The sequence below is a fragment of the Heptranchias perlo genome, chromosome 15, assembly GCF_035084215.1.
Source record: "Heptranchias perlo isolate sHepPer1 chromosome 15, sHepPer1.hap1, whole genome shotgun sequence".
Taxonomy (NCBI): Eukaryota; Metazoa; Chordata; class Chondrichthyes; order Hexanchiformes; family Hexanchidae; genus Heptranchias; species Heptranchias perlo.
This window is the reverse complement of record NC_090339.1, coordinates 38803012-38827072: the sequence shown is the minus strand read 5'-3', so window position 1 is coordinate 38827072 and position 24061 is coordinate 38803012. Positions and strand designations below refer to the sequence as shown.

The 24061-nt window shown below is 38.7% G+C and overlaps 1 protein-coding gene across 2 annotated transcripts in view; it reads right to left on the bottom strand.

Moving 5' to 3' along the window:
• Positions 1 to 454: 454 nt before the first annotated feature.
• The window catches only part of LOC137333024 (non-POU domain-containing octamer-binding protein-like), a 44949-nt gene continuing 21342 nt past the window's right edge, over positions 455 to 24061 (bottom strand). The window contains exons 6-11 of one of the 2 annotated variants that reach the window (XM_067997104.1): positions 23275 to 23359; positions 14881 to 14989; positions 12621 to 12675; positions 10716 to 10754; positions 10222 to 10349; positions 455 to 2903 (exon numbers count right to left, since the gene is read on the bottom strand). In XM_067997104.1, coding sequence (XP_067853205.1) covers positions 2766 to 2903; positions 10222 to 10349; positions 10716 to 10754; positions 12621 to 12675; positions 14881 to 14989; positions 23275 to 23359 — 554 coding nt within the window. In that variant the 3' untranslated portion in view covers positions 455 to 2765. Of the gene's footprint in view, positions 2904 to 8030; positions 9092 to 10221; positions 10350 to 10715; positions 10755 to 12620; positions 12676 to 14880; positions 14990 to 23274; positions 23360 to 24061 lie in introns of those variants that run through there. The other variant, XM_067997105.1, reaches the window with a different exon arrangement.

The window sequence follows — 24061 nt, the reverse complement described above, 5'->3', positions numbered from 1 at the left end:
CAAAAGACTGATGAACAGAAAATAGCCTGCCTGGAGGAAATAAAAGCAACCAGTGTAATTGTTTCAGACCTCTACTGGTCACATTATTTGTGAATATGGAACAAGATGCCCATAGTATTACTAAATTTGCTGACAGCACAATCCTGTGCTGGAAGGTAATGTTTAAAAAGGAGATGCATTATCTGCAGAGAGACTTGGATCAATTGTGTAAATGGACTAAGATACGGCAGATAGATTTTAATATGACTAGATGCAAAGGCATGCATATACATATAATTAACATGTATATAACATGAGTTTCCACTGATGGTACAAATAAGAAAAGGGATTAAGGAGTAATCAATCAGAACCTGAAAACATCTGGTCAGTGTGATGCAGCTATTAGATGCCACAGTGCACTGGGCTAGGTGGAACAAGTTACAGTGACATTGTACAGATCAATGGTGAAGCCAACTTAGGAGAACTACAGGCATTTTTAATCACTACTTCAAAAAGGATACAGATGCATTAGAAAAGGTACAGAGAACAGTAAACTGGGAGATGTCCAAGCCTTAAATAGAGCAAGTTATGAACAAAAATTCAAGTGACTCAAGAGGGGGGGAAACAAGGTCTTCGAAAATGAAAAATACAGATAAGACTGGAGTTAATAACCTTTTTAACTTGTAGATTATGGGAATAATCCACAAATTCAAAAGCCTCAAGTGAGGTTGGAGTCTTACAAAGTTTTTTTTAAAAAACAGGATTGTGGACAGGCCATCAGAGAAATTTGATTAAAAGTTAATTGACACCTATAAAAGGGAGCTGGATCAATATCTGTTGCCATGCGGAATTGAAGACCACAAAAAAGAGTACTACTTTATTTTCCCCTTTCCTGCTCCCTTCCCTCAAAAGTGGTTGGGGGAATAAATTCATGAAATAAAAATCAACACATGAAGGCAGGAAAGCTGGGTTTAAAAACTCCAAAATAAGATATACATGGACTCTGGATGGAGTGAACTTGATGGGACGATTTGCCTTTACTTGCTCCAGACTGTCCTCAAAATTGCAGTCCTGCGCCTAATACTGCAACTCCCACTTTTAACCATTCTGTAATTTTTTTTTAAAATCCCACTTAGTCTTTCCTCCAGTTTACAAAATTTCTAATTGCATCCCCATCTTTTTTCCTGCTATTTTGTTGTGATTTTGTTCGAACATGACTTCTCCAATGACCCAACAGCACCAAGGCAAACACTAGAAAGGCCGCTGATTCAACTTCCAGTCCGTTCTAAATTAGCACCCACCATCTGGGCTCTCATGAAGAATTGCTATATGGGTGAGCTACCAGAGGGTTTGTTACACCCAAACAGCAACAATGAGCATCTCCAAAAGGGTTGGGGACAGAAAAAAAGAAATACATTCCCATTAAAATATTCCATTTTTCTGGTAACTGCCAAACACATTTGCTATTATGGTTCATTTCTTTGGTTGGAGATACCTGGTTAACAAATTCAGCAACTAATTTTGGACCATAATAAGGTCACCAGTCACCTGCTGGTTGCCTTTGGTTATTGTGAATTTAAGTTTGGGCGATGGAGAAAAAGAAATCCTGACAAGTGTATCTTCAAGATCTCAAGACATCCTTCGAATTAAATAGTTCAGTTGCTTAAAACTACGTATTTCTATGGATTACTTTTGGAAAAAAAAACTTAAAATCCTCCGTTCCACCCTTTAAAAACTGCAGGGTAAAGTTAAAAACTCAACATTCCTACCAATTCTTGTTATGCACCCATCTAAAAATGCTAAATAACTAAAATCAGGGATTACAAACTTTTCAAAAAATTTAATAGATGCTACTCAGAAATGAGCAACAGTTATACAATAACTGAACAAAAAATACAATTAGGGCAGTAAATGAATACATTACAATACAGGAAAGATTGCTGAGAACTTTATTTGCATTTTAAAGTGTGTATTGGTATGTATACCAGGCAATGTATTTAAAACAAACCAGAGGTATAAAGTTCAAAAAGGTGGGTTTATATTTGATTTACTTTTCCTGTAAGTTAGGCATGTTTTCCAGGGACAAGGTGAATTTTAAGCCCAATGTCCCATTCTACAAATACAAGTCACTCCTATTAGATATAGTCAGTGGTTTCAAATATTTCAAACTTTAGAACTACCAAAAACAGAATACACCATATCCTTAAAAGCGAACACAGCGTGGTATGGTCAATGAACCTCAATTCTGCCTATTTCATGTCAAAAACTTACGCCCATTCCACATTCCAACATAAACTCAAATGCAAACCCACCTATACCCTACATTTCTCCTCCCCGCTATATTTAAAATACCAAACACATCAGCGTAAAAGCCTTCAGCAATGGAAAATAAAAACACACAAGCCATTTGAGATTCCAATTTTACTGTCTGAAATCACTTTTAAAAAAAACAAAAGTCACAAAATACGAAATTGTTCCAGAAGACTGTTTCATCAGAGAAGGTTGCTAGAGTAGCTAAACAAATATCAAAATAGTAACATCTCAATGAGAGTTCTTGTCCAAATTTTCTGCAACTTGTGCATTACATTATGTACATTGTGGATTACTGAAACATATCATGCACATTTACCAAATACATCTAACAAGAAGTTAAAAGAATATTCGAAACAGTAAAATACCAAAGACCTTGTGTACTAAAGCTCATTACAACTGATACAATCTGCAAAAATACTTGAGGCAATTTTAAGTGGAATGGCTAAAGGCTACTGTATTTTTCAGGTCTGTAATTAGTATCTACGGCGTTTGTTTGCACCAAACTCTCCAACTTGATTTCCACGGGGAAACCCAGCAGGGCTGCCAACCATCGGACCGCCCATGTTATTTGCTTGACCATCCATATTTCCAGGAACAAATCGATCATTAGGCTATTAATTTAGTTAAAATATGTAGGATTGGACATTAGTGTTCATTGCAAGTCCCACGTAGATTTAACATTAGGCAGGTTGAGAATCCCCCATTGGAACGATGAAAGTCAGCAGAGTCCAGAAGTACCGATAAAAAAAGGGAAAGGGGTCATCACATTAGACTTACAAGGTAACAGCAAACTTAGGGAAAAAATTCAACACCTTCCTCTTGCCATCTGTACACAGTATTTACTAAAACGCTTCACAAAATTAATCTCAAATGTTTGTAAAATGAAAACGAAATTAGGGAAAGAAAAATAAACGCCACCTACTCTTCCAAACTCAAGTCAGTCAACAATCCGTGGGCCTACACACACACACATCCCCTTCGGTCAGAGCTTACCATTTTTATAGACTGGGACATGCTCCACAAAGGCATTTTGTGACCTCAGCTCACTGTCATCAGAATAATGTGCATGCCAGCTTTAGTGACCTTAAATAATGGCTGAGGTGATTACATACCACAGGTTCCAGGTTCTACTTCTGGTTTGTGCAGTTAGCCGATCTCTCAATTGCTATGCATGACCCCCTTTAGAAGCTTGCTGAAAGAACTGGACTTGGCTGTAATGCCTCAGTTCTCAAATAACCTGCCAATAGTCAGAGTAGGTTCATACATGACACCATATCACAGTAGGAGTTATGATCTTAAAAGTGAGATGGGGAGAAAATTGGCAAGAAAGAGCAAACCTGATCCTCATAGAAGCTAACTGCACAAGCAATCTCAGTGTAGCATGATAAATGCACACACAGAGAATGAATATGAACTACAGCAGTACAAGTATGGTACAATGTGTTTAAGTTTCTGCAATGGGAACATTCCTACTAAAGCAACAATACTAGCAGATTACATTCTATTTCCCACACTGAAATGGGCAATACAATTTTATAATGTCACTTTATACTTCCCCTTCAAAAATCAACTTGGGTTTCATTACCAGTTATACTAATATACAATTGGATGCAGGATGCCTCCAGCTGACATTTCTACTTCAAATATTCCAAAAATTCTATAGTCACAGCAAACATACAGTTCTCCTGCCTGCTCATGCATGCATCAATGTGATTTAACCACTAATTCACCTTCCATCCCCAATTAGAGTACAGTGTAATGTTTCTGTTTTTTAAAAAAAATCTTAACCAAAATAACATCAACTTAGGCCCTAACATGAAATTTATTTTTGAGCATTTCCCTTAGTATTACTCGGAATGGTGCCTTTTACACCGCGAAGTACAGTCCTGAAAGTCCCTAACTGAATTAACAGATCTTGCCCAGAGCAGAAATTCCAGCACTAGTGCCTTTAGTTCCTCTGGGCTAGGGAAGAAAGTTGGGGGGGGGGGGGGGGGGGGCGGGGGGGGAAGAAAATCAACCCACTTATGATCGTGTAGCCACCCCTGCTGCAAAACGTGCATCCACATACATTAGGCCAGGCCAACATCAGCTGCAATGCCCTGCACTACTGAATATCTTGCTAATGTTCGTTGTCCAGATCACAAATTAATGACCATTTGAGCAAGGAATTGGGGAAGCTGACAGTGGAGGAACATATCAGCAAGTGTCAGCATAGAAGCTTGAGCACTATTGGCCTCAGTACCCCTGGGGTAAGAAAAGGATGGGGGAAGGGGGGAAATCAGCTACATAGTATCATAATGCAGCTCAGAGAAAAAACAGGGGTGGCACTTGAAATTAAAACTATCAAGATTAAAACTACATGACTTCACTTTTAATGTTCTCCACAAAAAAAAAGGAATTTTCCAAAAATTTAACAATACCAATAAATCTAGATAGATTGGGTGGGTTTCTCAGTTTGACCTCAAGTGCATCATGTCTCAAGTCAGCAGCAAAATAAACTCATTATGAGTACAAGTCACACTTTCAAAATTTCCATCAATCTATTGAAGTATGTATTGCAAACTGTTTTGAGGCCAAAGTTTTTGGAGTGTTAAATATCAATTTAAGGAAAAACAAGTTGCATCCTTCAATTTTAAAACTAACGACAATATGCGTTTTCTGTGAAAACCAGTGTGCTCTCATGTTTAACTGTTAAGTGGAAAGAAAACAAGAATTTTATGCAGATAATCTCACCTATTATCTTCAGGAGTAATTGTTTAACGTAACTTACATCAAAACTACAGTTGGTTAACGATCAAAGCTGCTACTCACTTCAATAATGAATCTCACTTCAATACTGAATCGGTTATAGTATTCAAGGAATACTCAATGAAAAGTTATCTTTGGTTTGGCAAACAGAATATCTTGTAAGGGATTTGTGTCTTGGTTTTGTGAATAAATTTGCTGCATTCATCCCTAATTAGTATTTGGGGGCAGAGTAAAGGATGGAGGGTGGGGGAGGAGAAAAAAACCCACTACATACCAGAACGTGCATATTATAATTGGGTTTATGAACCTGGGTAAAGGAAAAGGCAAAAAAATTCCCAACCTTGATCACTATTCATCAACCCCTGACAGAAGTGCACGCGGGTGGTGGGCAAGTTGGGATCAAACTCTGCTGTGATACTTCTCCCTCACATTCACGTAATTTATCACCTAGGTCCACACATGCATGGTTACTGCCTGCTGGTTTCTTGCATGAATTGGCATCCAAGGAACCATATCTCAATATCTTCAGAAGAGACAGGGAGGGAAGAAAACTACAAAGATTTTAACAAAAGAAAGTACAAATTATTCAGCCAATGGTTTAAAAGCAAATGCTATAATTCCAGGAATACACTGATCAATTGAAGATATTCCATCAGCAATATTGGGTAACAAAAGCTTAAAATTGCTGCAAGAGTTGACATTTCAGTTAGTGGATTTGAGTACAGCAGTAATTGAATATGTATTTGGGATCCTTATTTTCATGCCCCAACACATTTTTTGCTGGCAAAAATGCTGAAAGAAGATTGACTCACATTCAACACAGATAAAGGATGATAAAACAATCCACGTGCCATTGAACACACTCATTTCATCTCTTCTCAGTTTTCTACCCCATTTCATTTTGAAAGAAAAGTTTAACTTATTAAAACAACAGTTTAACCATTCATTTTCACAGTAGCCATGCAGAGAAATTTCTAAATTCTCCTAGCTGGCCTATAGGCATGTGCAAACATTCAGACTGCAAAAAATCTTGTGTTCATTTGGACAAATACTTCAGTGTCTGCGCAAACTAGGGAAGATTAGATATTTGAACCCTGAAGTAACTACTAACATTCTTAAATGATATTGAAGTAGCTCTTCATGCACAAGATTGGGAAAGTAGTTATATTTTCAACAATAAGCTTCTGGCCACGGATCTGCACCAATGTCGAAATAGGCTAGCAATGCACTCAGCCTGCCGTGGCGAGAAAACAAATAGCAGTCAGCAGTACCCTCCATAGGTCTGTAAAAAAGCACCATGTAGTATAGGTCAATACTTCTGGAGGCAAAAACACCTACAATACTATCTGCATATTTGTGACAGCACATGTACTCATTGATTTGTTAAACTGTTGCTTTAATAATATAATGAATCCATTTTCCTCCTAGTCCACCACACACCAGAGGGTGCTTAAAGGAACGACCAATGGGGCCCTTCAGAAGCCATATTAAACCAACTGCTGGGGAGTTCATAGTTGCTTCTGGGGGGCCTTACCTGCATTCTCTTGCACTTCTCCACAATAATGCAAATAATCATCACTGTTCTGGAAAAAAAAGTCACCACGTTGTGCTGCAGGTTCTCAGCTATTTTTTAAAAAATCAGATATACAGGCAAGTATTTATCTATATTTTAAAAATTGCTAAAAATAGTTTAATAAAATGCAGAAATTGGCTCAATTTGGGCTGTGGATTTCAATGTATAATAACTGTAGTAATCAGTGAGAAAGCAAAGTATATTTAAAGCAGAGTTCTAATTTTTTTTGGTCATGTTGCTCGATATTGCTGGAAAACATACCCTTAAATCCAAGTCTGCAACCATTAAAATTTATTAAGTATGTATCCTATAATACCAAGAATCACACATTCAACAGATGAAAATGGTAGTAATGGATAAATAAACTCAGACTGGACTGATTCAATAATCCACCTTAATAGCTACAGTTTACTACAACCAATGCATTTCAGTCCACTTATGAACAGAAAAGCCACTTAGAGCCTCACTATCAAGATACATTGTAACCAATGTCAGCAACAAACAAGAAAGCAATTGCCAATGCAATTACCAGATCAGTCCCTGTGAATACAACAATCTGTATGCAAGACCAGTCACCAAAATGTCTGCAGAGTAGCCAATACCATTAAAAGGATCTCTTTCATATATAGCTCCCCCTTTGAAAGATTACTTTCAAAAAGATACACAGCCTACAAAGTAACCGCACATGAATTTCTTCACATCTCTAGTAACCACCTATCTATTGTTCCTTATATATCTTCCTCTCCACACAAGCCACCATGCATACCAAAACTCCTATAAATCCATTGAAAGCTCATGCCACAATCAAGGGATTATGAGATTAGTCTGAACTGAAAGCATGTTGGTAATCAACCTAACGTTCAACCTGAAAACCAAAGTTGCCCTAAAATATAACTTATGATTTACAGTCCCTAATTTATTTTGAAAGACACCAACTGATTTTACAGTAACATTCTTCCATAAATTTAAGTTTTTTTTTGCAATCAATATACTCATGATGGATGGTAAACTAATAGTATTGTTAGTTCATAAATGTTTCTATTCAAAAATATCACATTGATTTCCAGAATGAGAAAGCACACACAATCTGACAAGAAAAACTACTGTACAAAGTGTAACTATGCTACCTAAGGATTCATTAATTGATTTTTTTTTTAACGTATAGTCTGGAGGTACACGAGTTTATAAAATGACTGTTTAAATACAAGAACAACTCCAGGAAACAGAAATTCACAAAATATTTCCAACTGAGAATAAGCTACTAATAAACTGCAAAAGTTATTGTACAATTACAATAATGTACAAATGGGCTCACAGATAGCTGATGAGATTCTGGAGAGAGAATGGATTGAGTGATTTGGTGAGAAGTCAGGTAGGTGGGATTTTCTTTAAAAAATGACTGTTGGGCCAAATAAGCTTTTCAAGCTTCTAAAAAAATTTTTATTTTCACTTGACACACAGCGGTGCATTGACACAAACGCTATATATTACAACAGGACCATCAAAACTGATACAGGTAACCATGTTCCATCAGTGCCCTTCATTCCAGTACAGAATCTTTGCCCTTATTCACTATATACATTAGTAAATAGTTTGGCACATCATCCGTTTAAGAACATAAGTAGTACTGCTTTTGGAATGTATGACCATTGAGGATTAGTACCTGCTTGCCAATTATAATTTTAGTATACTAGTCAGCCTCCCGTAGCACTGCACACCGAGTCAAGACCAAGTGCAGTCTTCAGGTGAAGGGATAATTGGAGTTGGGCGTACAGATGTAATTCAGTCCCCATTTTAGTCATATATTCTGTCCTTATTTTTTAACCATTATACATTCCTATTTTCACATTTATAATGGAAACTGCCTATATAAACTTAGCACAATGTAATTGGATCTTCCTTCCAGTGGTGGAGCTCCAACACCTCCACTGGTGGAGAGCAGGTAATTACAACCTGACAAGTTTTAAATAGCCAGCTTTATGAATCTGGACACAGGAATGTAATGGAAAGAGTTGACAGTGCACAGATAATATTTTTACGGTATTAATAGATATATCCAATAAGTGACAATTACAGACTTCAAGCAAGAGTATGTACAATAACTGGAACACACTGCATCATAAAGGTTACAAGAAAAAACTTGCTCTCAATATAACTGTGGAGCCTTAAACAGGTAAGTCTACACAAAACCAGATAAATGGAGTACAAAACTCAATTTAAGAATAGTTCCCCAGGAGTATTTTTTTTTTTTTTGAGATGTTGACTTTCACTCATTTAAACTTTTTAAGCCTCTTCCTCAGCATTTCCAGAAGTCTGCATTCATACCTTCCCCTTTAGGTTTTCTTGTACTTTTCTATCCATTCCTGCATCTCATTTTGACCACAGTATGAAACCCAGTTCATTCTTTTACTGAACCTCCTGTGTTAACAGTTATGCAGAAGTTGGTCCAGTAGGAAACTCGTCATAATTCATCCTGATCTACTCCAGAAAGCAAATGGAGGTAAAGAGGTAAATTGAGAAATCAATTAGGAGCCTGGTAATCTGATCAGAAATGTTAATAAAGATTAAAATAGAACTTAAAAAAAGTGTTTAAGCTGCTGCCAAGAAAAAAAAATGCATTCGAATCAATGTCCTTAAAGAGTATCTGTACTTTCCTAAATGACAACTCAACTGTCTAAAAAAATAATTGGTAAGTCACAAATGTGCGTATTTCACAACAGCTTCTATCTTGAAACAGGATGGTTTCACTAAATTCACTGTACAGGAATGATTTTGTTTATACACTGTAACCATTACTATCACAATTCGGTCATTGAGTAACTGTTAGTGGAAAACTAGCACCATGGGAGCATATCCACAGCTCTGACAGTTTCCTGTCATAACTTGCTTTTATAAAGACTTAGGATCTTATAAACTAGATGATATCTGAACTCTTGCAGTTCTAATTCTCCTGTATGAGTGCATTTATCACTTGTAGAAATTGGATTAACCCAAAGAATCATTCAGTTATTGTGCAATACACCTAAATGAGGGTAGTGTTGAAAATCCAAGTTATTATCTTACATGACATCCAGTATACTAAAAATATTGTATAAATTTGGAATATTTCCAACAACTTGATTGTAAGGGGTAACAGACAGACAGATACTCTGCCATTGCATGCTTTAAAGACAGAATTACTGACATACTTTGCATTTTCATCCCAAGGACTTAGCTGACAAGCTGGAGCGGGGTTGTTTGGGGGGGGGGGGTGGAGAAACTGTCCTGTAAACTAAATCCTAAATTGGGAAAAAGAACCAAGAAACTATCAAATTCGAGGCAAATAAAACTTCATTACATTGATTAACACACTATATTTCCTTTAGAGAGGGCATCCAAAGAAGGAGCTCTGCACCATGTGTATTCAGAGTTAGAACTTCACTAAAACCAAACCATCAAACTTAACTGTGTATAGGTTCAACATTAACAGTCTCACACAGCCCCACACTAGCACCCCAAAGGTTAGGGGAAAAAAAAACATGCCTACAACTTCAAATTCACTATCCCCTTATCTGATATGTAAAACCCTAGGCTACTCTCATGAACTTGATATTTTGTTAATACATTACCATTCCCATGTTGTTTTCTGGCATTTGGTTTCCCAGACTTCCAGGTGGTCCTTGCGGAGGTGGCGCATTAGTATTCACAGTCGGTCTGTTCATTCCCATAAGTGGCTGAGGAACTTGGTTTGCAGAGGCTGATAAGTACAGTATTTTGGTAAAATATCAGCTGAAAGTTATTGGCACATTTGCCATTCATCTAGTCAAGTACTTGCCCCAAAAATAAATACAGAACACTGCACCATCAACGCAATATCCATCAATAAATAATTAAAGCCATTCTTACTGGAAAATTTTACATTGCTTTGCAATTTCAAGGAAATATAAACGGCTACACCTGATCTTAGGTGCAGCAATCGTTTTTTTTTCACATTGATTTTTTCCTGCTTAGAATACAATCATACACCTGTATATTGGGTCCATTTCAAAGAAAATGGTGCAAGTCATGCAAAAAAGCAGTAATCCCAATGAAGCGTTTATTTAAAATCTGATTCATTCCATACCTGCTTTAAGATTTGTAAAATCAGCCGCAGTTAGTCCCACTAAAATGAATGGAAACAGGAAACAAAGTAAAAAAAAAATTCTAAGGAATGCCATGCCTAACAAACTTTCAACAATTCCTTCAATGCATCTGAAGGATCCACAACATAGAAGTAGACTATGAATCAGTAAGACATCTTTAAAATTCAAACTGGAAAAGATACATCCCGACTTAGGTTTACAGCTTTACATTTCTAAAATAAGTCACTACTAATTTATTCCATTTTAACATTTTGTAGAATCTGCTAAGTAATGACAAAATGAAACTGACATCAAAATTGGCACAGGATTTAGTGTGTATGATGTTTAAGTTTGTAATTAGTTTAAGTTTTAGCTTTATTTCTAATTCAACACTGGGGAGAAGACTGGGAGGAATACCTTATGTTCAAAATTTGACCATTAAAGACAGTTCTTCCTTTTACTCAAACTGGAGTATGAGTCTACATAGACTGAATAAACTGAGGAGTCACTCCAGTCTCCCAGCTAGTAATGGACACCAAACAGCTATTAGCATACAAAAGCATTCCGAGGAGTTTTAACAGACATAACTTAACTTAATTCAGCACTAAAGAAAAAAAAATTACTATCCGTTCCTGGAATCAACAATAGCTCTCATCGCAATCCTCCAAATATGTTCAACGGCAAAGAGGATGGAACACATGCTTGTAACTAAAATTAAGATTCCCAAGGTACCTACGCTCTCCAGGCTCAGTCATAACAGGCAAGCTTAATAATTAAAATTTATGGGGTACATCTACTCATTATGCAGCACTGTCGCGACCAACAGATCAATAAACTAAGCGTACACATTAAAGCATAAAAAAAAACTTTTGCTTCATGATAAATTGAGAATATTTTTCTAGACAAATTTAACATTCCTTTTAGTCACTAAAGCCAAATTTCAAAACTTTAAGAGGGCCGATTTCAACCCACAAATAAAGCCCATGGCAACAGCCCTATTGAATTTTCCTACACGACATAAAATCATAATTTTACACAAAAAAAGTATGAAGAAAATACTCCATTTATATAAAATGAATGATCAACCATGACACTACACATGATACATCAAGACCAAATGTAGTTTTCAGCTGAGGCAGGTTAGAGAAAAGCAGATAATTGGACCAGGGAAGCAGATGTAATTCTGCCCTCATTTTACATTATACATTCTACCCTAATTTTTAATACTTTGATCTTATATTCATAGTTAAATAGCAACTCTTGCAGCAATTTGTGTAGCAGAGGTGGCTGGAGCATAGAAGTTTCTCTGCAATAAGAGGCTGAAGAGCTGGGAGACTTAAAACTTAGAAGTGCTACAGCATCACCACTGGCTGGAAGGCATAATTCCATTGCAACCAATTTACCTGGGCAATTATAAATATCGACATGCAATTTGATAAAATTGCAAAAACACAACAGGAAGTAAGGTTTTGTAGACAGGAATTTTTTTTTAAATGTCTATCATTCCACTCTACATTTCTGATAGAGGTAATAAAATATTTATAACCATGAAGCGCCAACTTTGCTAGCTCATACAAAGCTCTAACACATCATTCTATCCTGCCTGATCTGAAATCTATACAAATGCATACACATTAAAAACCATTGTTTCATTATATATAGATGGCTTATTTTCTATATTGTATTTGCATAAATTTTTGAAACGTTCAAAGAGGAACAATGAACCATTTCTTGACACATTTATGTATCATTTTAATAAACATTAATTGATACCATATGAATGACTCTCAAACATATAACATTGAATCAATATGCTCACCGCCATCGAGAAATGTTTATCAGCTCTTTGGAAAGAAAAATTCATCTTTTTCATACTACCCTATTCCAAAATTTTCTTTGAGTCTTACCTGGCATGGCCATTCCACTACGTTGGGCCATTTCTTCCATCCTCATATTTTCTCTCTAAAAATGTAATGCATATACTGAATGAAAAACTGACCAATGTTCTCTCCTACGCTCCTGAAAACATTAACATTTTGGCTGAGTTACATGTCCATGGCTTCCAATTACCCTGATATTTTACCCAAACGCTCATAATTCAAAGAACCTTAACAGTGTGCATCAACAAGGTATTCAATTGGAGGATAGGGAAGGCAGCACAACCGATTATTACCTCCATACACATGCACTTTCACCAGGAGATGTTGGATAACAATGAGTAGGAAACCTGGCTGCTTTGCCTCTGCCTGGGAGAAATGATACCAATAGTGGTGCCACTTCTGTTACTCTGGCTGAGTTCAGCAAATTCAACAGATCATGCACTGGTCAACACAAAGTCTCAAAGGATACTCATTAAGAAAATTAAAATTCACAGGATGCCAGCCCTATAAATGACTGGTTACCATTTAATCCAATTCAGACCACGTCAGTGCACTCAACAGGTCAAAGCACAACCCAAGTATGGTACTAATCTATACAGACCAAAAAGGTCTCTAGTTGAATTCCAGGTCTTTGCAGGTTAATTCTCCAGACAAGCAAATCTGGACCAAAACCCAATAGCATTCTGAAGAGTGCAATAAGGACAGGATCAGGTTCAGATGCAATGCCACCTCCCCCTCCTCCCCCCACACACACAGTGAAACAGCATGACAACACCAATCATAAAGGCTTGCCCATGAAAGATAAGCATTCAGGGGGGTAATGGAGAGCTGCCCACACCTGTGAAACCATAACCATTTTGAGTAAGCATCTTTGAAGGAGAAGTTGGCATGGGGGGGTGGGGGGGTCATTTTCTTTTGCTTAAAAATATTCAGTACTGTGTGTTTGATTGCTCTTTACTTTTTCTGTCATTCCACAACTAAAATGGGAGGCAGTTGACCTGCTCCCAGACCTCTGCCAATACTGACAATTTTTGCTCCAACAGGACACGAGCAGGTACCTTTAGCAATTATTCATGGCCTCGCTCAGGCTATTCACGCCTCCGCAACTATTTCAACCAACCAATCAATTCTGTCACTGCGCCATTCTCCTGGAGAACGGCCCATCAACAGATTTAAAAAAAAAGCATAATTCATGTCTGATCCATTAAACCAAATCATGTTAGTTGGCAAATTGGTAGAATCCCTTGGTCCAGTGTTGTCCAATATATTAGCAATTAGACATAGGTGGCCAAGTGGGAATCCAGATATGGCTAATTGAGTAATGGACACTGGTATTAGGCATGTGATCTCAATATTAATATTTGCAAGGCGTGTGCATGTGATTCTAACCTTTTGTGTGTTTATTGGTAAAACTAAGACAAAAAGCAGAGTGTGCACATGCACACACATGCTTTACTTCTTTGGTTACTGCTTATTGGTTATCTGCTAAAATGGTGTGCAACACGGGTGAAGAATCATTGAAATTCAGAACCATGGAAATACCAGTGTATAGATAGGGGTGCTGTCGTCATGGTCAGTTCAACCAATTGGATAACAGCTCCAGGCCAGAAGAATGCAAGCCCAACCAATAACAAGCTGCTCCAGCAAGGCACATCATGGCGACGGGCAAGCAGCATCTAATTGCATCTGGATTGAAATCAGTGGTAGGTCTGGCATGTCTCGTTGTGTGAATCAACATTCTCAGCAATCATTCTGATGAAGTCAAAGTACCGCTGGTAATTGCTGAACAAAAAACCAGACGCTGTACTAAGGTGTGCTGTGTCTAATAAATTCATGCCAGAATTCCAAATTTTGGTGAAAGAGAAAGATTGCAAAGTTTCACACTGAACGGTGGTAGAGATTTGTTGAATATGCACGTGAAGTACATTTACCTACAAGGTGTTTTCTACTAAAATTAGTGCATGTGGCAAAAACAGTGTCACTGTAGCCACGTCTATGGTTAGTCAGTTATTTCTATAGTCAGTCAACTGTCCTTAAACAGTTCAATGATCAGAAAGTCGATGTGGGTGATCAAACAACCCTCATCCAACACCACTTGCTGCCCCAATACAGTATCTGCTAAACTGATGCCGTCTGAAATATTTCAACTTTTCCTGTGTTTAAATCAATATGCTGGCATTTATATGAACAATTTTTTGCCACAAATGTATTAATAACATCCGAATGTTCTTGTAGGCCACCTACCTCACCTTTGCTTTGAATGGCATTAATATTGCAGAACACTTACATTTTCAAAGTTTCCTCGGAATCCCTCCTGTTGTCTTCTCATCATTTCTTCTTTTTCACGCTGACGCAGCAGTATTTCTTCGTCGCGTCTTCTGCGTTCCTCTTCTTGCCTACAAGACGAAAACAATTAAGAACCATGAGAAACTAACAAGAAAAATATTTAATTAGAAAAGGTTTAACAGTTCACCTAAATCTAAAATAAGGAGGTACTAGAAACACTGGCTGTATTTAAAGTAGATAAAGTCACCTGATCTGGGTGGGATGCATGCTAGGTTGCTGGGGGAAGTAAGGATGGAAATTGCAGAGGTGTTGGCCATAATCTTCCAATCGTCCTTAGATATGGGGGTAGTGCCAAAGCACTGGACAATTGCAAATATTACACCCTTGTTCAAAAAAGGGTGTAAGGATAAACCCAGTAACTATAGGCCAGTCAGTTTAACCTCAGTGGAGGAGAAGCTCTTAGAAATGATAATCCAGGACAAAATTAAAAGTCGCTTGGACAAGTGTGGATTAATAAAGGAAAGCCAGCATGGATTTGTTAAAGGCAAATCATGTTTAACTAACTTGATTGAGTTTTTTGATGAGGGCAATGCAGTTGATGTGGTGTATATGGACTTTGGCATTTGATAAAGTGCCACATAATAGGCTTGTCAGCAAAATTGAAGCCCGTGGAATAAAAAGGGCAATGGCAGCATGAATAAGAAATTGGCTAAGTGACAGGAAACAGAGAGTAGTGGTGAACGGTTGTTTCTCAGACTGGAGGAAGGTATACAGTGGTGTTCCCCGGGGGTCGGTACTAGGACCACTGCTTTTTTTGATATATATTATTGACTTGAACTTGGGTGTACAGGACACAATTTCAAAATTTGCAGATGACACAAAACTTGGAAATGTAGTAAACAGTGAGGAGGATAAAAAACCTACAAGGGGATACAGGCAGGCTGGGTGAGTGGGCGGAGATTTGGCAGATGCAATACAATATTGGAAAATGTGAGGTTATGCACTTTGGCAGGAAAAATCAGAGAGCAAGTTATTATCTTGATGGCAAGAGACTGGAAAGTACTGCAGTACAAAGGGATCTGGGGGTCCTCGTGCACGAAAATCAAAAAGTTAGCATGCAGGTGCAGCAGGTGATCAAGAAGGCCAACGGAATGTTGGCGTTTATTGCTAGGGGGATAGAATATAAAAACAGGGAGTTATTGCTGCAGTTATGTAAGGTATTGGTGAGACCGCACCTGGAATACTGCATACAGTTTTGGTGCCCATACTTAAGAAAAGACATACTTGCTCTCGAGGCAGTACAAAGAAGGTTCACTCGGTTAATCCCAGGGATGAGGGGGCGGACATATGAGGAGAGGTTGAGTAGATTGGGACTCTACTCATTGGAGTTCAGAAGAATGAGAGGCGATCTGATTGAAACATATAAGATTGTGAAGGGGCTTGATCGGGTGGATGCGGTGAGGATGTTCCCAAGGATGGGTGAAACTAGAACTAGGGGGCATAATCTTAGAATAAGGGGCTGCTCCTTCAAAACTGAGATGAGGGGAAACTTCTTCACTCAGAGGGTGGTAGGTCTGTGGAATTTGCTGCCCCAGGAAGCTACATCATTGAATAAATTTAAATCAGAAATAGACAGTTTCCTAGAAGTAAAGGGAATTAGGGGTTACGGGGAGCGGGCAGGAAATTGGACATGAATTTAGATTTGAGGTTAGGATCAGATCAGCCATGATCTTATTAAATGGCAGAGCAGGCTCGAAGGGCCGTTTGGCCTGCTCCTATTTCTTATGTTCTTATGATAGTAATAAACTTCAAGAGGACATAGATAGGGCAGACACATGGCAGATGAAATTTAACGCAGAAAAGTGCAAAGTGATTCATTTTGGCAGGAAGGACAAGGAGAGGCAATATAAACTAATGGTGCAATTCTAAAGGGGATGCAGGAGCAGAGGCACCTGGGGGTATATGTGCACATATCTTTGAAGGTGGCAGGACAGGTTGAGAAAGCTGTTTAAAATGCTGCACCCTTGTTCAAAAAAAAATGTACGGATAAACCCGGCAACCACAGGCCAGTCAGTTTAACCTTGTGGGCAAGCTTTTAGAAACGATAATCCAGGACAAAATTAATACTCACTTGGACAAGTGTGGATTAATAATGGAAAACCAGCACAGATTTGTTAACGGCAAATCATGTTTAACTAACCTGATTTGAGTTTTCTGATGAGATAACAGAGAGGGTTGATGAGGACAATGCAGCTGATGTGGTGTATATGGACTTCCAAAAGTCTTTTGATAAAGTGTCACATAATAGGCTTGTCAGCAAAACTGAAGTCCATGGAATAAAAGGGGCAGTGGCAGCATGGATACAAAATTGGCTAAGTGACAGAAGAGAGTAGTGGTGAATGGTTGTTTTTCAGACTGGAGGAAGTTATACAATGGTGTTCCCCAAACAGACACCTGGAAGTATACATGCATAAATCTTTGAAGGTGGACAGGACAGGCTGAGAAAGCAGTTAAAAAGAATATGGGATCCTGAGCTTTATAAATAGAGGCATAGAGTACAAAAGCAAGGAAGTTATGTTGAACCTTTATAAAACACTCGTTCGGCCACAACTGGAATATTGTGTCCCATTCTGGGCACCGCACTTTAGGAAGGATGTGAAGGCTTTAGAGAGGGTGCAGAAAAGATTTACTAGAATGGTTCCAGGGATGAGGGACTTCAGCTATGTGGATAGACCGGAGAAGCTGGGGTTGTTCTCCATGTAAATAAAGAGAAACTGTTCTCTTTGGCGGAAGGGTCGAGAACCAGGAGACACAGATTTACGGTGATTGGCAAAATAGCCATGAGGAAAAACTTTTTTACGCACCGAGTAGTTATGATCTGGAATGCAACGCCTGAAAGGGCGGTTGAAGCAGATTCAATCGTGGCTTTCAAAAAGGAATTGGATATATACTTGAAGGGAAAAAATTTGCAGGACGACGGGGAAACAGCAGAGGAACGGGACTAACTGGATTGCTCCTACAATGAGCCGGCATGGGCTCAATTGGCCAAATGGTTACGGCACAGAAGGAGACCATTCTATGATTCTATGCTTGTGCTCGCCCTCAAACTGGAATCCAATCCCATTTCTTTGTCTTTTCTCCATATCCCTTATGAATGAATGAATGCTCATCCATTTCCCTTTAAAATGATGTCATATTCTCTTCCTCATTAGACACCAGTGATAAACATAAGATAAGAAATAGGAGCAATAGAAGCAGGAGTAGGCCACGCGGCCGCACAAGCCTTCTCCGCCATTCAATAAGGTCGTAGCTGATCTTCGACCTCAACTCCACTTTCCCATCAGATCCCCATATTCCTCGATTCCCGAAAGAGTCCAAAAATCTTATCAATCTCAGTCTTGAATATACTCAACGACCAAGCATCCACAGCACTCTGGGTAGAGAATGCCAAATATTCACGACCTGAATGAAGAAATTCCTCCTTGTGGCAACAAACCTCAGTCTATTAATGATTTTCCAATCAGTGGAAATAATCTTTTAACCATTTTCCTTCTGGTAAATTCTCCCCCCTCCCCTACTTAACCTTCTCTTTTCCAACCTCTCTTCATAATTAACTCTCATCCCTAATGTCATTCCAGTGAATCTTCAATGTACCTCATCTGTGGCTCTAATGAGGTGCCCAAAAATGCAATACTAACTATGGCCTAACCAATGTCTTGTACAAATTCATCACTTCCCTATTTTATATTCAATCCCCCCTACATAAAAAAAGTGTCATTTTGGGGTCTTTTTCACCTGCATTCCCACCTTTTAAAAGGTCTATGTATCTGCTCTCAGAGATATCCATTCCTCCACTCTTAAGTCTTATCATCTAGAATGTATTTCCTTTTATTATTCTTACTTCACCCACCCACTTCAGACTTCTCTTCATTGAACACATCTGCCACCTTTCTGCTCACTCCACTATCCTGAATGCTTTCCCACAAGCTTCCGGTTTGACGCACCCCCTAATTCATTCTCAGTAAACTTCAATATCTTTCTTCTTCTGTCTGTGCCATTATCATCTTATCAATGACTTGGAGGAATGGAAAGTCCAAATTTGCTGACGACGCTATGTAAGGTGGCACATTAAGCAGTGTAGATGGGAGCAGAAAGTTGCAATGGGACATTGATAGATTAAGTGAGTGGACAAAAACTGTGGGGAAATGTGAGGTCATGTACTTTGGACCTAAGAAAGATCGATCAGAGTATTTTCTAAATGGTGAAAAGCTAGGATCTGTGGAGGAGCAGAGAGACTATGGGGTCCATGTTCAGAAATCTCTAGAAACTAGTGGACAGATACAAAAACTAATTAAAAATCTAATAGAATGTTTGTATTCCATCCCCTTGAGATGAAAGCTATGGGGTGGAAGTTATGCTACAGTGGTGTAAATCTCTGGTTAGACCACTGCTGGAGTACTACATTCAATTCTTGGCACCACACATCAGGAAGGATATATTGGCCTTGGAGGGATTGCAGTGCAGATTCACCAGAATGATACCAGGGATAAAAGAGTTAAATTATGACAACAGGTAGCATAGACTAGATTTCTATTCCCTTCAGTATACAAGATTATGGGGTGATCTAATTGAGGTGTTTATGATGATTTGATAAAGTAGGTATAAACTATTTCCTCTGGTTGGAGGGTCCAGAACAAGGGGCATAACCTTAGAAGAACTAGTTTATTCAGGGGTGATGTCAGGAAGCACTTCTTTACACAAAGGGTAGTGGAAATCTGGAACTCGGCCCCCTATAAAGCTGTTGGGGCTAGGTCAATTGAAAATTTCAAAACATAGGCTGATAGATTTTTGTTAGGCAAGGGTATTAAGGGATATGTCACCAAGGCAGGTAAATGGAGTTAAAATACAGATCAGCCACAATCTAACTGAATGGCGGAACAGCTCGAGGGGCTTAATGGTCTACTCCTGTCCCAAGTTCCTAAAGGTAGGGAGACAATCCCAGCAGATTCCTGGGGCACCCCACAGCCATTATCAAATACCTTCTGAAAATCCATGAAGATAATATCCATAGCATTCCCTCCATTTATGACCAATTTCCTCAAAAGAAATTGATTAAATCGGTCAAGTATAACCTGCACTTTATAAATCCATGTTGACTGTCCTTGATGAGCTCATGCCCTAAGTATTTACCATTTCCATCATGTATTATGTACTCCAGAAGTCAACCCACAAGATAAAACAGCCTGCAATTTCCTAGCCTATCTTTTTCTCCTTTTATGAATAGGGGTGCAACATTTGCCACCCTGCAGCTCTTTGGGACACACTTTTCATAACAGAAATACAGCAAACTATCACTGAAATTCACCCCCACAAATCTGATTTTTAAATAGAAAGTTGGAACAAAAAATTTTGTTTGCTCAATCAGAAAACCAGGATGCAGTGTATTCTTAACCCAAAGCTGTTCTATTCAAACAAACTGTCCATTAATTATAATCGAAAATTTTTTAAATATATTTTCAGTGGGAGTTAATATCTTGACTTACCAGTTAATTCCAATTACCGCTACAAAAGCCAATTCAATCCTGTGATTAACTCAGGTATCCAAAGTGTAGCAGCTCTTACCCACTTGAATGCAGTGAATCATTGAACGGATGTACAAGTTTGAGAAGTACAAAATCTTTAACATCAAGAAGAAATACAAGAACAACTATGTGGAGGAGTACCCTAGAGAAATTAAGTTGTGACACATACATTTAACATCCCTCCTACCCAGCAGATTATTCCATCCCAAGTACCTCAACTTGACCCAATGTCAAATCAGTTTCAGCTAACTCAAGCAGGCCAGAGAAGCTAACCTTCCTTAGCTGTCTGTCTTTTTCAGCAAGACACGGTCAAACAAATTGGCCAAAAATATGAAACAGACACTATTTCTGCATCACATAGTAACTGCTTCAAAATCCACAATTAAGTCCAGGTCCACATAACGAGAGGCTAGCTACAGAAAAATCAAAAAACATCAGTTCAGGATAAAATTCCTACGGACGTCTTTTAATGCTGATGAAACTAGCCTTTTTTCTACAACCTGCGCGCAAGCAGAACACTAGCTTTCAGCATCGATAAATGTTCGGATGGGCAGTTGAACAATGAATACCTTCATGGTTTGCACTGAGGAGGAAAAAAAAAGATAACTGCTGGTAATTGTAAATCCCAAAAAAAAATGCTTTTGTGGTGTTGTTATTCTGTTTGTAACCCACAAAAAAGAAAGATATGGATGACTGATGCTCTTTGAGAAGTGCCCACATTACTTTGACCAGTGCACGGCAGTGCAAGACAAATAAATCACCTTGATAGTTGACAATTATGCGGACCACATCAAGTGCCTGCATCGAAATACAATGGAACAAATATTTTTACCAAATGCAATATCCATGATCCAACCAATGAATACTGGTGTGATCAGTTAAGAAACAACACTGCAAAAAAATCTTTGGAGCTTAGTGTTTGGCATGCATGATGCTGACGTGCACATTTTATTGAATGTTCTGCAGGCAATCCACATGATTCATTGATCCTGGGAGGAGCAGACAGCTGAATCCACTTCCAAATGCTTTCAGCACTATAAATTTACCCCAAGAATAGAGGAAGCAACTGCCTCTGATACAGCTAATGATCCTACACAGGTATCAACGGCCGATCGAAGCAGCGAACCTCTAAGCACAAGTTCTCTGCTGTGACTGACAGTAGACAGGTTTTGAATCTGTTGCCAGTGTAGCTAAGGCCTAATATTCGGATTGCTGGCCGACATAGAAATTGATGATATGGTGCAAGAAGATGCTGCTGTTAATGGGAGCAACAGTGACGAAGAAGCACTAAAAAGTCGATGCAGCAAGCAGTCAGAGATAGATGAAGCACTCCCACCACAACTATGCCGTTCAAATTATGTGGCTGCTGAGGAAGTGGCCGACAGCTAAGCCACATGTTGCAAAGGAATTTTTCTCTTGAACAGTACTCGAGTTTCAATCATGGGCATTTCAATAGTAACAAAGACCAAGTCTGGTCATTCCCAAAGAAAGCCATGACTACCTCTAAATCCTGCCTACCTGTCCCGTTCTGCATTAGACAGAGGAAAGTGACAAGCTTAAAGCGTATTCTGCAAATTGCTCTATCACACTGATATACATGGAAACTGGCACATTCAGGGAGTTGTAATCTACTGTTGTGACATGCAAAGTAATTGGTGCAATCCTGGAAGCCTGCTCCTTAGTTGAGCCTCTTTCCAGAGAGACCTTGATAATCCAGTAAAGTTCAATACCCAGGAGAAATTTCACGCACACACACAAGCCCACTGTTCAGGCAAGTTTAAAATTGCAATTGATTGGATTTCTGTATTTTACTTATGTCACAAGTATATTTTTATTACTTTCTTCTGAGGAGAATGAAAGCAATATGGTACCCAAGAAGTTTACAAAAAATATTTTAAAATTTAATTCCCATTATCTATTCTATTCCACTGATAACTATTTGCCAACTACCGATTCTTGATTCATGGTTTTCATACTTCCTTGGTAATCCTTACTCACCAACTTTGATTAGTATGTACCATACCCACTGGTTGTCATTTGTTGCTTTTATGACGAAGTAATTGAACCAAGTCAGGTGAAATAGTGACAGAAAATATGTGTGCAAGCATGATGCCTGAGGTGTGCCAAACAAAATAAGATGGTTAGAAGCCATATCTGCCCTTCCTCAGACAGACAATCTCCCCTCAACAATGCCCCAAACTACACAACCTGGCCAGATTTACAGCATCTGTGCTCGCCTACTTGCAATTTTCCACCCATTTACTTTAATGAGAAGACAACATTGGCTGGCAAGTGCAGACATGGAAAACCTTGGCACCCGAGTGTCAATGCTACTCTTGACCAGCAACTAGGGTATCCATAAAAGTAGCCCTTTGGAGATTCTGCTGACTGGCAGGCAGCTCTCCCCATCCCCCAATACCACTTAGACCACAAGATCAGCACACTTGTAGATCCACACTTGTAGATCTACTCTACACTCTCCATCCCCCACTGCTGCTTTCCAGTCATTCAATTGGTCTCTCCTTCCTTTTAAAAAAAACTCACCATGGGCATACTTTACCTACATTCTACATCAACAACTAGCTCTTAATTTAGATTTCACTGCTGTTTTGTATTAACTGGTCACAGTTCAGCAAGTAACTGAAGCAAGATTCAATCCACTAAATCGGATTAACGAAACTGAAGATTTTAAACCGTTGCACATTATGCTTAATAAGGAGCCGTTTATCTGTCAGAATTTGTAGTCTGCCAGAAATTTGGTTTGGGCATTTAATGTCAAGAGTTTAGTGCAGGACAGGTTCCAAGTTCTTTACCTCAGTTCCATCTGTTTTCGTTTCTGCAGTTCCTGATTATGTAGTTCTTCCATGCGCCTCAATTCCTCTTGACGCCTCATTAAATCTGGTGACAAAAATTTGGTTCAATTGAAATGTTTTAATTCTACGTTTACAAGAGCAATTTCATCTTTATGCTTACGTTCCACATATTATAATATGGAAGGTACAGCTGCAGCTCTAAGTGAATAGACTTGCAACTTTAGGTACACTTTCTACAAAATTTTCAAAATGGATGAAGATTCACAGTCCCAATCTCTCTAACTGTGCCCGTCAGACAATAAACCAAAAGCTGCAACATGCCTTTGGATTTGTAATGTACCCCACTCATCTATTGGTGCACAACACTTAAGGATGGCAAAAGGCCTAGGTTTGTTCCACCTTCCTCCACAAGAAAACTTGAATCCACCGCAATATAAACTAAATGGTACAATTCTAAAGGGGGTGCAGGAACAGAGAGACCTGGGGGTGTACGTACACAAATCTTTGAAGGTGGCAGGACAAGTTGAGACGGCTGTTTAAAAAGCATATGGATCCTGAGCTTTATTAATAGAGACAGTGTACAAAAGCAAGGGAGTTATGCTAAACCTAAATAGAACGCTGGTTAGGCCCCTGGAGTATTGAGGCCAATTCTGGGCACCACACTTTAGGAAGAGTGTCAAGGTCTTGGAGAGGGTGCACAGGAGATTTACTAGAATGGTTCCGGGGATGCAGGACTTCAGTTATGTGCAGAGGCTACAGAAGCTGGGATTGTTCTCCTTAGAGCAGA